At 33.4% G+C, this 13,905-nt stretch overlaps 1 protein-coding gene across 2 annotated transcripts in view; it reads left to right on the top strand.

Moving 5' to 3' along the window:
* The window catches only part of LOC149227593 (putative LRR receptor-like serine/threonine-protein kinase At1g56140), a 353,957-nt gene extending 343,688 nt beyond the window's left edge, over positions 1-10,269 (top strand). Inside the window, exons 14-21 of one of the 2 annotated variants that reach the window (XM_089377820.1) lie at positions 5,287-5,663; positions 5,813-6,011; positions 6,326-6,406; positions 6,539-6,657; positions 6,815-7,025; positions 7,213-7,450; positions 9,088-9,238; positions 9,318-10,269. In XM_089377820.1, coding sequence (XP_089233946.1) covers positions 5,287-5,663; positions 5,813-6,011; positions 6,326-6,406; positions 6,539-6,657; positions 6,815-7,025; positions 7,213-7,450; positions 9,088-9,238; positions 9,318-9,644 — 1,703 coding nt within the window. In that variant the 3' untranslated portion in view covers positions 9,645-10,269. Of the gene's footprint in view, positions 1-5,286; positions 5,664-5,812; positions 6,012-6,220; positions 6,407-6,538; positions 6,658-6,814; positions 7,026-7,212; positions 7,451-9,087; positions 9,239-9,317 lie in introns of both variants that reach the window. The other variant, XM_089377819.1, reaches the window with a different exon arrangement.
* The last annotated feature ends 3,636 nt before the right edge of the window (positions 10,270-13,905 follow it).

Below are 13,905 nucleotides of genomic sequence, written 5' to 3'. Positions count from 1 at the left end.
GATTCAAGATGATGATGTCAACCATGGGAGATGATTCACCATTCACTTTTGGAGTAAAAGGTAAAAAAAATTAAAAATTAAAAAATTAAAAAAACTATTTTTTCAACTCTTATTTTCAACTTATCTCCCTACTATTTGACTCAAATTTCAAGTAGAAGCACTCGTTGGATGCATAATTTAATTCCTCATCCAAGGAGTGCCCATGTTGCATACCTTCGATGGGCCGTATTACACGGAAAATAATAAATACATGAAAAACATGATTGCAAGCACGTTTTTCATGTATTTCTTATTTTTCTTGTAGTAGAATCCATCGAAAGTATGTAACATGGGTACTCTTTAGATGAGGAATTAAATTTTGCATCCAACGAGTGCTCGCGCTCGAAATTTGAGTAAAACCATAGGAAGATAAGTCGAAAATATGAGTTGAAAAAATAGTTTTTTGTCTTTCTTATTTCCACTATTATTTTATAATATTCCTTAGGAGACCCATTTTAGACTTCAAATTTTTCTAATGTCTCTCTCTTTAAGGGCATATGCATTCATGGAATATTTTATTATGGTGGTGGATTTAATGTAGACACAAAGCACAAGTTCCTAGGGTGCACAAGTTTAAAGAGGACATTTTATATTGTTTTTTGTCAAAAGGTTTGTAGAAGAGACACCTTAGTTACGAGACTTGACATTCACACTCATTTGTTGTAGAGAATCCTAATCATAGGAGTTTTACACTTAGCGTTTTCACATTATTTTTGGAAATTCATCCTACCACTTTGACTTGGAATTTTATTGTACTATTTAAGGTAGTTAGTCTTGGAGAATGGCCTTGGACATGGAGAAGACAAGTGATAGTTTGCATGCACCTTTTCTGAGCTATAAGATTGAGGAAGATAACATGTGGCATCAAATTAATTTAGAAGCTTGTATTTAGTATTTTCTATGGGATTTTTTGTCTTAATTTTCCCTCTTAGACTTTTATTGTAAAATATTTTTATTGTTTTCTAATGTTTTTCTTGGAAAACAAAATAAACAAACTAGTATGTTATTGTAAAAATAATTGAGATTAAACCTATATAAGGGTTTACACTCTCCTTCATTTGCATGGTTGGATTTGGGGATTTTTCCTCTTGATCTTAGTTGGAGATCTAGAAGATAATGTTAGAGCTAAGGTTTTTCTCCTATGAGGTGGCTTCAATTGTTAAATGTTGCTGATGAAAATGCTTGCAAAAGGATATGCTTTGAACAGCTAAATACATGGTAAGATTGTAGTTGTCTTCTTCATTTGAGTTGTTGTAACTTACCTATTAGAAGTGCCTTGATGGTGGTTCATTCCCCTTTCAATACATTTAATGTTTAGTTTATGGAAATGCCATTGTGATGGCAAAATTTCCTAATTCAAGTTGGCTGTAATTTACCATTTTCATTTGATAAGCACATCTATAAGCTATCTTTTGATGTTCTCGTTCAATATGTTCTCCAAGTACATTTTATGTTTCTTATTAACACATTAAGAAAGATTGTAGGATTTTTTTTTTCCAGCTCTTTCATGCCTTGATCATATGTAAAAATAATCATTCTTAGTTTGTTTCCTTGACTCCATTCCCAATGGATAGGCACTAGGCTTGATCTACCATCATTTTCTTGTTTTTCCATGCTACAACATTTGTTTTGCTGAAGCTACTCTTCACTTCACCTTGAGCTATCATTCCTAATATTTAGCAATCCTATCTTAGGTAAGCCCCCTTAGTTTGAGAAGAGCCAACATAAAGTGTAGAGGAGGGTTAGCGAGGTGATAGTGACCTCCGTCTTAGTTCTCTTGATGTTACTTCATGGTTGACTTGTCTAAAGTGCACAAATATCTATGGTGCACTAATTAGAGAAATTTTGAGGTAAAAAATGGGTCTCAAAACAAAAACGTACAACCAAAATCAACTTTATAAGAACCAATAGGATTCAAGATGATGATGTCAACCATGGGGGACTGATTCATCATTTTTGGAGTAAAAAAGTAAAAGCATTAAAAAAAAAAACAACAACAACTACTTTTTTAAGTCGTATTTTCAATTTATCTCCCTATGGTTTTCCTCAAAATTTGAGTGGGAGCACTTGTTAGATGTGGAACTTAATTCCCCATCCAAGAAGTACCCATGTTGCATACTTTTGATGGACCCTGCTACACGAAAAATGAGAAATACATGAAAAACGTGATTGCAATCACATTTTTCATGTATTTCTCATTTTTCGTGTAGCAGGGTCCATCGAAAGTATGCAACATGGGTACTCCTTGGATGAGGAATTAAATTTTGCATCCAATGAGTGCTCCTGCTTGAAATTTGAGTAAAATCGAAGGGAGATAAGTTGAAAATATGAGTTGAAAAAGTAATTTTTTCTTTTTTCTCTAAAATTTGATGATGTAATTTAGTGTTGTTTTATTATGTCCACTATTATTTTATAATATTCTTTAGGAGACCCATTTTAGACCTCAAAATTTATGTAATGATCTCTTTCTAAAGGAACATGCATGCATAGAATATTTTATTATGGTGATGGATTTAATGTGGACACAAAGCACAAGTTCCTAAGGCCCACAAGTTTAAAGGAGACAATTTTATATGGTTTTTGGTCAAAGGGCTTCTATAAGAAGCACCCTAGTCAAGAGACTTGGCATTCACACTCATATATTGTCTAGAGACTAACCTTACCTTTGGAGTTTTGCACTTGGATTTTTCACACTACTTTTGAAAATTAGCCTAACCGCTTTGACTTGGCATTTTATTATTTTATGTATGGTGGTTACTCTTGGAGGGTGCCCTTGCACATGGAGAAGACAAATGGCAGTTTGCATGAGCTAGAAGATTGAGGAAGATGACATATGCCATTAAATTCATGTAGATACTTGTATTCAATATTTTCTATTGGAATTTTTATCATAATTTTTCCACATAAGATTTTATTGTAAATATTTTCAGTGTTTTCTAATATTTTCCTTGGAGAACAAATATTATTATTATTGTATAAGAGAGTTGAACTTAAGCCTATATAAAGGTTCTCTCTCCTTCATTTGCATGGTTGGATTTGGGGTTTTCTGGTCGAGGTGGATATTAGTGGCCACCTGCCTATTTCGCTTGGACCCCCAACACTGTTTCCTTTCAGTTTCCTTAATTCTAGCACAATTTTCTATTTTTGGTAGTTTTTCGGGTCATGAACTTCCGGAGCCGTTTTGAGGCTACAAACAACCTTTTCTTGAAAAACTCACCAACCCCTACGCCCATGGGTAGGGGCTTGCTAGCAAAATTTGTTGTCCTCAGATAGATCTTTCTAACAAGGTATCGTGCATGCCAAATGGAGATCATGTGGCGGACTTACCACCCCGAGAAGTTGGCCTTCCAACTAATCCCAACGAGGCTCACACTTTTGGCGCTTCATCTCCTAGGGTTAGGTTTTTGGATGTTTAGTGTTTTCCATTGTTTCTCAATAATAAAAGGGCCTCTAAGCCTCATTGTAACACACTTCAGTAGACATGTATCCATCAAATCTCTTCTCAGATATAAGCTACCATCGCCCAAGCTAGATTGTTTCCATTCTGCATGTAAACAATTTGAGTATTTCTTATTAGTGAATTGAAGTTCAGTTTTCGTTGTAGCTCTGTGTTTCTGTTTAAGTCTATATTTCATTTTGTTTTTGCATAAATCTCAATCATTTCCCCCCTTGAGCTTATTTGAATATCTAGAAAGTAATGTTAGAGCTAAAGTTTCTATCTTATGAGGTGTATGTATTGGAATTCAATTGTTAAATGTTAGTCAATGGAAATACTTGCAAGAGGATATTCTTTGAAGAGCTAATAAATGGGAAGATTGTACTTTTATTCTTCATTTAAGTTATTGCAACTTACATATTAGTTGTGTTTTGACGGTGGTTCATTCCCCTTTCAATGCCTTTGATGCTTATGTGATGGAAATGTCTTTCTGATGGTCAAATTTCCTAGTTTGAGTTGGTTGGAATTTACCATTTTCATTTGATAAGCATGCCTACAAGCTATAATTTGAGGTACTCTTTCAAATGATTCTCCATGTATGTTTCACATTTCATATTAACACATTAAAAAAGGTTATACTTTGTTTATTTCATCTCTTCATGTGTTCATCATATGTAAACAACATCTTTCATAGTTTGATCCTTTGACTCCATGTCAAATGGATAAGCAATGGGTTTGATCTACCATCATCTTCTCGTCTTTCCATACTGTAATATTTTTGTTGTTGAAACTATTCTTCATTTCACTTTGAGCCATCATTGCTTACTATTTAGCAATCTTATCTTAGGGAAGCCCCCTTGATTGAAGTAAAGCCAACCTAAAGTGCAGAAAATGGTTGGTGAGGTGTCGACTACATCCCTCTTCGTTCCCTAGAGGTTGCATTATATGATAAGGACTTTGTACACATTAGATACAAATTCAAAAAGCAACAATACCACCTTTACAAAATTGTGCTTGGCACAAAACTATAAACATAAAATGACTTTACCAAGCCAAACATTAATAATATAATATTTAAAATACAATACTAAGATGGCTCAGAGGAAGCATTACTTCTAATAATATATGTTAGTTCTTGTGGCTTAGGTTCGAAACAGTTGCGAAATGATTTCTTAAATAATATTATAGGAACCATTTATGGCACCCCAAAGATTACAAACTCGTTTCCAAACAAACTATAACCTAACGGTGCATATGAGTAACGTATTTCATTTATTTGTCTAGCATAAGGCTGTTTCACAATTTGTCTTCCTGTCCAACGAGACTTGCAACCTGTTGGCATATCTGTCATAACTTATGGTCATGAGATCATTAGAGGAAATCTATTTTTGGATAGTTTAAATTTTCATATTTCATTCATATGGTTTTCTATACTAATTTGAATATTGCAATTTGTAATTTGGTTGGATTTTATTTTGTTATCTTATTTATGACCAAATATTAATAATTATCCACATCAGTTTTTACTATATACTCATATCTGAGTGAACCACAAAAAGTATACATTTGATTTTAAAAACATAAGTGCATCTAAAAATGGCCTGAGTAAATTATAAAGGCACACATTTGAATTTTAAATGCATATGCATAGCTAAAAATGACCTGATTGCATTTTCTCGAGTCCTGAAATATAAATTTCATCACATGTATTTGCGATGGCTCAGAGAATAGTTTTTTGACATTAATGCACATCTCAGTATTGTTTAAATATAAAACAATAAAATTCACATGTTGGGTCGTCATTTTTTTAGATTCTTCCTTTGCCATAAATTGTGGAGGCATACCAAAGACTTCTGCTACGGGAGTTGTTTATGAGCAGGAGAACGAAACACTCAATGCTGCCTCATTCTATGTCAGCAGTACAGAAAACTGGGGAGTAAGCGACACTGGATATTTTATGGACTCTAACAATCCAACCTATATAGCGAGCAGTCAGTCTCAATTTACAAATACATTAGATACAGAACTGTATCAGTCAGCACGATTATCTCCCAGTTCACTTCGATATTATGGTTTAGGACTCGTGAATGGACTCTATACAGTAAATTTACAGTTTGCAGAGACAGTGATTTTAGATACACCACTCTGGTATAGTGTTGGAAGACGCATTTTTGATGTTTATGTTCAGGTATCGTTAACGATTGATCTTAAAAGTGTTATTGCTGTAATATACGATGAAATATTTTTATTGCGTCCTTTTTTAATAACAAATTGTGGTTATCTGATCTTTTGCCTTGAGCAAATTTTTTATTTGTTCCTGGGAAAATGATGGTGCAGGGGAAGAAAGTATTAACAGATTTTGACATCCGAAAGGAGGCAGGAGGCTCCAATGTAGCTGTTCTTAAACCTTTCTACAATATCAATGTAACAGCAAACTTTCTTGAAATTCATTTTTTCTGGGCTGGAAAGGGAACTTGCTGTATTCCAAACCAAGGAGTCTATGGACCATTAGTATCAGCTATAAGTGCTACGCGTGGTAAGTATAAAAGGTAGTGTGTTTCATTAAATTAGAAATTTCTGCACAGGACACCATTCTACCAAGGATGGGCATGTTGCACCAGGCTCAAGATGGTTGTATTAAAATGTTTCTTATATTAACTGTCAAATTATTTTTCTATCGTGAAACTGGAAAGGCGTTGTCTGTTTCAGCTTGCATTGTCACTTATGATTTTTGAATGTGTGTAGCTGATGGGGTGCCTCCCACCTCCCCTGTTGGTGTCACTGTACCACCCTCGACAGACAAAAGAAAGACAGGAATAATGATTGGAACCATAATTGGAATTGTTGCAGTTTTGATATGCATATTTTTGGTTATTTTCCTTCGGAGGAGAGCTCAAAAGCTAGCAGCAACCAATGTTGAGGAAGACGAAGGTAATAACAAGATTTGAGGACTCTTGCAGGGGATGCTTCAATGTTTTCTCCTAACGTTTTCTGGTTCAATTTAGTTGCAAGGAGCAACGATTGACGTGTTACATCTTAATGTTGACTTCTTCTTTTTGTCAGCAATAAAAATTATCCGTTCAAAGATTGAAATTTTCAGCTATGCGGATATGAGAACTGCAACTGGAGATTTTGATCGAGAGAATAAGTTAGGCGAGGGAGGATATGGTGCAGTTTATAAGGTTTGTTAATACTCTTTCCATCTGTTGCATTCTTTTTTCAAAGACGGTTTACAATACAAGTGAATTATGTAAGCAGTTATTATTTCTTCCTGTATTATTTGTGTTTTCTCTGAAGTTTGTTTGACCACTGACATTCTAAATTGTGGCATTAAAATAGGGCATTCTTTCAGATGGTAAAATGGTGGCAGTGAAGCAACTCTCTGCTGAATCTAGACAAGGAAAACGCGAATTCATAAATGAAGTAGCTGTAATATCTGCGGTGAAACATAGGAACCTTGTAAAGTTGTATGGATGTTGTCTAGAAGCAGATGATCGACTCTTGGTCTATGAGTACTTGGAAAACAATAGTCTTGAAAAAGCTTTATTTGGTAATTATATAATTATATATATAGACACACACATTAGTCTTCTGAATTGAAGATTTCGTTTTTCTACTCACGAGATAGTAACAAATAGCCCAGTGCTATATATAACTAAATTAGTTTTTCTGAATTGTACATTTCGTTTTCTATTCACTGGATGGTAAAAAATAGGCTGGTGCTATGTATGTTGCAGGTAATAATAAACATCAGCTACAGCTGGATTGGCCTATTCGATACAATGTTTGTATTGGCACCGCACGTGGACTTGCTTACCTTCACGAGGAGTCCAGTACTCGGATAATTCATCGAGACATCAAAGCCAGCAACATTCTGTTGGATAATTCTCTCAACCCTAAGATAGGAGATTTTGGCTTGGCTAAGCTATACAATGAGAAGAAAACTCATGTCACCACCAGAGTTGCGGGTACAGTGTAAGGAAGTTTGGATTTTGGTTTCTTAATTATCATGTGAAATTGCATTAGCTATCAGAAAATATCATTTTTCTTCAAAAGAACTAAGTAGTCTGCAGCTTGATCACTTCTATAATAAATAAATAAATTAGTTTATTTTGATATTAATTTTTTTATTAGGTTAACTTTATTATATTATTTTATGTTGATATTAATTTTTTATTATTTTAAAAGTGAACATAGGTTTTTTTTATTTTATTATAATTTTGATATTTTGTTAAATTATTGTAGTTATAAACATGAAAATATTTATGTCAATATATATATATATATATATATATTATTGATAATAAAAATAATTAATATAAGGTAAAATCATTTTTAATCATGGAGATTCATCTCACTTTATTATAGAAATTTTTAATTTGTTGAGGCTTATTCTACAGCTTAGTATGGGCTGTGTAAGTTCAGCTTTGATCAATGTGAAGTTGATTAACTTGTCGATCTTAGGGGCTCATTCTACAACCCAATATGAGGGCTTTAGTAAGTTGTCTATATAAGATAATATAATTTCATATATGCTGGTTTAGTAAGTTATCCATATGAGATAATATAATTTCATATAACTTTAAAATGAGATAAGAAGTAAAAAAATATGAGTGAGTAAGATGTTTAAATATTATACTTTTCAAAAATATTTCAACACAAGATTTTAATAAACTATTTGAAAATCTACCTGAAAAGAAAATATTTTAATGTTGTATATAATAAAATCTTCAATATCCCAAGGAAAAAAATAATTGAAGTTAAAAGATAAAATAAAAAATATCAAGCACTTCCTCATTGGAATAATAAGAGGGATATGTGTAATTCATTCATAATAACAAAAAAATTCAATGTGAATTATCAATAAAATATTTTACTATTTATACTTAACAATGTATTAATATCAAAAAACCCATTTTAATGTGCACAATATACTCTATATAGCATTCAAGAGTACGATTTAAACAATGAAAAATTACACATCATATATATAGAGAGATAGATAATCACTACACATTCATTGGGATCTATCATGAGATAATTTTTTTTTTCCAAATTTTACACTCTAAAAGAAGTTTGCACGAGAAAAAATTGATCTCTTTTTACTCGTACTTGAATTTATACTAATAAATAGCTTTTGTTACAATACTACTTATTATTATTGTAACACTTATTGATATGATTTTTTTAATTAATTAATTTTTTATTAAATTTATAAAAAATATTAACTTTTGATCTATAATACTACTATAAATATTCCAACATATTCTCTAGAAATTAAATCTCTACCCTCTATCTAACAATTATTGATAATTAAATTAAAATTCTAAAATAAACATATTTATCACTATAATTATTTTTTTTTATGAACATTAGAACACAACTAATTTATCATTATTTCTCATGATCATAAAATTATTCAGCGGTTTACAATTACATTGACTAAACTCATTAAAGTACAACGGGTCATAGTTTTTCCTACTACAATCAAAAATATTTTCCAAGAAAACAAAACTATACTGTCATGTATTATGGGACGAGCAAATAGCTCTCCGAAAAGCACTTTGCAATGTGTAATATAATACCACTCACTATATATTTCTGTTTTGAAGTGGATATCTGTCACCAGAATATGCTATGCGGGGTCATCTTACAGAAAAGGCAGACGTGTTCAGCTTTGGGGTAGTTGCATTGGAGCTTGTGAGTGGTAGGAGAAACACAGAGACAAGCTTGCCACAAAAGATGGTTTATCTTCTTGAATGGGTGTGTACACTCTGAACTTCAAATATGTGATCAATGCAATTTAACACCAGCCATTACTAACTGCCTGTTGGCATTGCAGACATGGCATCTTTATGAGCAAGGAAGGCCTCTCGATTTGATGGATCCTGAGATAGAATCAACACGCTCAAACGAAGAAGTCCTCAGAGTGATTGAAGTGGCCCTTCTTTGCACTCAAGCGGTGCCTACAATGCGTCCACCGATGTCTAGAGTGGTCGCAATGCTGACTGGTGATGTAGAGGAAATTCCTGTTGCTTCTCGCCCGGGTTACATTCAGGATTTTCAACATAACAGTTCCGTTGCAAGAGCTAGCGGCACTGCCAGTACACCTACCGTAGCAACACCACCAATGGGCGACATGACAGAGATCACCAATTTTAGGGCATGACAGCATTAAATTGTCTTCAGCAAAAAGAAATTGTAACTCCATGAAAGATTGAAAGGGCTATAAGAGAGGGCCTGATGAGAGCTGGCTTGGGCATCAAGATTATAAAACGGCAGACTAGTCTTTGCTGAGAACTCTCCTTCATAACTTCAAGGTTCATGGTATTTCATTCTATTATAAGTTTAAGCATCCATTTGTTCTGTAGTTATTAGCCTATGAGTCTATCAGGTGAGTTTGTGTTGTACGATATGGTACTTACGAGTACATATGATAGTAAAAGGCCTCATGTCTCCCAAGATATGTATATCGTGAATAACAAGACCTCTCAAATGTACTGTTTAGAGATTTAGTCATGTTTGCAATCATCTATAAATATTTCAGAACAATAGATTTGTTAAATGGGACATCAATTCTGCATAAAGAGACTATGATGTTTTATTTTACAAAGACTTGATGTTAATTTTCCTTAAGGAAATGCCAAAACTTACACTTCTTTGCCCATCGTCCCTCTAGAGCAATCCACAAGAATGGATGGCAAAGGTGAAATAGGAAAATCTATGGCCAACAATGGTTGGAATGGATAAACATTGAAGGAAGGAAATCAATTATGTATAAAGAGACTATAATATTTTATTTTACAATGACTTTGATGTTTTTTCCCTTATGAAATGCTCAAACTCACCCTTCCTGACCGATCATCCCTCTGGAGTAATCCCTTACAAGAATGGATGGAAAAAGTGAGATAGGAAAATCAATGGCGAACAATGGTTGGAATGGATAAACATTGAATGGAACGCCATGCTGGCTGCCAAGTTGAAAAAACTGCACACCAAAATAGAAGCAAGATTCTAATCCCGTCATTGAAAAAGGTTCAAGGTTAGTGTCAAAAAGCATCAATCCATGCATTTTGATTACGACATCTTTGCGCATTCAAGTCTTTTGCCATACACAAGCACTAATTTGTGGATTTATAAGCAAATCAGCGATCCGATCTCTGCTTCTGTTTGTTATATGAATTTTGTTTTTTTTCCCATTATCTTCAATAGCCAGTTTCATCGAGTTTTGTTATTAGTTTACCCAGTTTCATCGGGTTTTGGTATTGGTAATAGTGATGGGCAGTTTAACTAATTAGATGACAGAATATGGCAATATAATTTTTAGGGAAATTTTGATTTTTTTTTTTGTTGTTTTGTTGTTTAAAATGAATTTTAAAATGTATATAAGTTTTGCTGGTAAAAAACTCAACCCATGAAATAGACTAATTTTACAAATCAAACAATCTTTATCTTGCACTGCCATAAACAAGTTAACTTACAAGTTACACAAATATGGAAATTTAATTTTCAACATCAGTCTGTATTATATTTTATACTGTTTTCAATGTTTAAATATTCTAAAACCTGTTCAGGCTAACTGCATAGTAACTTACACGGTACTATGTGCATTCTTCAATTGAAATGCATCGTGTAGGCTGTGAATGCAGTGACCACCTAAACAACGCTAACATTATTTTTGTATGAGTTTCTGATCACATAGAATCTTAGCATAAAAAGATAGTGTATAATTTATTGGGATTAGGTCACAACAATATATGACAATAAAAGATTTATATGGCAGTAAGAAATCAAAAGACTGAGTATAGAAATCTGAGAATGCGCACATAGACATGAAATATTTGAACTACAGCCTTCAAAATCATATGATATCAAGAACTCCAAAGTGACGCAGGCAAAATAATATCTAACCATAGGTTCATTACATAAAGTCTAATAAAATTAAATTGAAGATCACACACCAAGCATGTGCACATAAAAACTCAGAAAATGATTAATTAATAAACAAAATAATTACAGGAGAACTGCCCCAATGATTGGCCTCTCATTTCTTACACTCGCTCACACATTTATATAGACTACATGCCTCATGGCTCACCTCAATTTATACAAATGGTTTAGAACCCAAGGTAGGTTCTAGATCCCTATACTAACTCCCAAAATATCTCTTTTGATCCCTAAAATCTCTCATCCAATCTCTTATCCCTAGATAAGAGCTAACTAATCCATAATCTTCTCAAACCATTCCCAATACTCTCGAATCTTCTTCTATTTACAAAAATTATCATTATCATTCTCTCCTAAAAACTATAGGAAAAATATACTAATTAATTAAATCCTAGCTTTCTAAACTAACTCCCTAAGTAAACACTAAACCGAGGTTAGATGCACCTGCATCATACCCCCAGGTAAAAAGAATTCATGGTCTCTCGACAGTCAGTCTTCATAAGATGATAAAAATCATCCTGGATCCCAAACAACTCTAGTTTGTCGTTGATCATTTATTCTATTATGTTGTTGATGTTTTGTGGCTGTCTTTTCTTGTCCTCCACACTTCCAAACTTTATGTTGCAATTCTCCCTTCTCCTTGTTGATGTATGCTTGTTCTGTTGTCATCAACAAGCTTCTGCTATCTTTTTTCCTTCCTGCAATGTCTCTTTTGTGACACTTTCACCATCAATCTTCTAATCTCTTCAATTTCCATGTCCAACTTGTCTTCTTGCTGGTAAAAATCACCCATTCTTTGTTGAAAATGATTGTTGTCCTCCATGAATTCACTAGGATACCACTCATCTTCTATCATTCTCTGCTTCTTCTCCTTGAAGTCATCCTTATTGTTGCCACTTTGCAGCTATATTTTCTTCATTGAAACCTCATCCACATCCTCTATGAGATTGTTGTAGTCCATCGTCATTTCATTTCCTTCACAATTGTTTTTTGGATTGTCCAACCAATCCTCTAAAAAATCCATTTCTGCAGCAACAACCTCCATATCTATGCCTTTGTAGATTTGCATAGGTTCCTCCAATGGCTCTTGAGCTTTCTTAATTTCCAGGTTACTCTCGGTTTCTTGCAATTTTCCACTACCTACAAACACAAAATAAATATTAGTTTCAAAATCATGAGACCTAGAGGTCTCTCTTATGACTTCCTGAATCCCTTATGTAGCATACAATCCTTCAAGTTGTCCACTAACTCTTCCTCGTCTTCTTCAATTTACTTATTGGTGTACATATCCATACATTCATCATCCTCATCACCAAGCAATGATCCTTGCTCTGGTTCACAAATATATATATATATATATTTGGAGTTTCTCTGCTTCTAAAATTTTGAGTTTGTGCTTCAGTCTTCTTTCCATCAACTGTTTAATTGGCCATTTAATTGTTCGCTTTACCCATCCGTGTCTCTGTCTTTGTAACAACTCTATTAACACGTCAAGTCGTGTATTTAATTCAACAATTTCTTTCTCGTCATCACCAATGCTAACTGTTATGCTATACTATGACTTTTTTCTCAATCCATCTTCATCTTCTTTCGTGAATTTCACCTTGTTCATTGTAAGTTGTAGTCGAACTAACATTTTACCAAGTTATCTCCTCTGAACTTGGCCAATGGTTCACTTCACTTGAACCTTCTTTATGAGCACTCATTTGCTCCTCCGCTTCTTTTGCTACAAACAACAACTACAATAACTCTTCAAATTGTCCTTACAACACTTTAACCAAACTTTGGGTGTTGGGTTCTGCCGATCATGCATCCATTACAATCAATGACTCAAACTTTTGGCTTGACTTTATGACTCTTTGACTCCAAACTTTTCATTTGACATCAATTCTTTATTAATGACCCCGAGTGTCAGTACAACCGAAAATGAACCCTTTTATACAATATGATTTCTCAAACTTTAATTAGACTTTTGACCACTTGACTTGACAAATTCACTCTTCAACTTTGACTTTATCAAAAAACATTTAAATTTGAACTTAACACTATTTACTAAACTCTTTTGCAATCATTACATATAGTCTTTTACTTCAATCTATATACTAGTACATTAATTATCCCACCATAAATCCACTTTAATATAATTCAAAGAACTTTTTCTCTCTCCTCTTTTAATATCCACTTATGAATTATATTCCACCATTAAGCATGAAAAAATTCACTTATGAAATTTTATCTTTATGAAAATAATAGAATAGTTTTATGGATCTCACGTCAATATAAAAGTGGACCACAATTCCAGGCAACATTTTCTTTTGGAAAGTGCCACGAATATGTTCTCGAACCTTCAATCCGCTGCCCTTCTCTTTGTTTGATCTTTTGGAAATTTCTCGACGTCATTGGAATCTTGAATAATGATAGGCCTTTTAATCCTTCGAAATTCATGTGTTTCCAATAAACTCTTTGTCACGATCTACCACTTG

This window comes from Pinus tabuliformis, chromosome J (genome assembly GCF_031772625.1).
Source record: "Pinus tabuliformis cultivar Carrire ecotype Pingquan chromosome J, CPIR1, whole genome shotgun sequence".
Lineage (NCBI taxonomy): Eukaryota > Viridiplantae > Streptophyta > Pinopsida > Pinales > Pinaceae > Pinus > Pinus tabuliformis.
The sequence above is the reverse complement of the archived record's forward strand: the minus strand, read 5'-3'. Positions and strand labels throughout refer to the sequence as shown.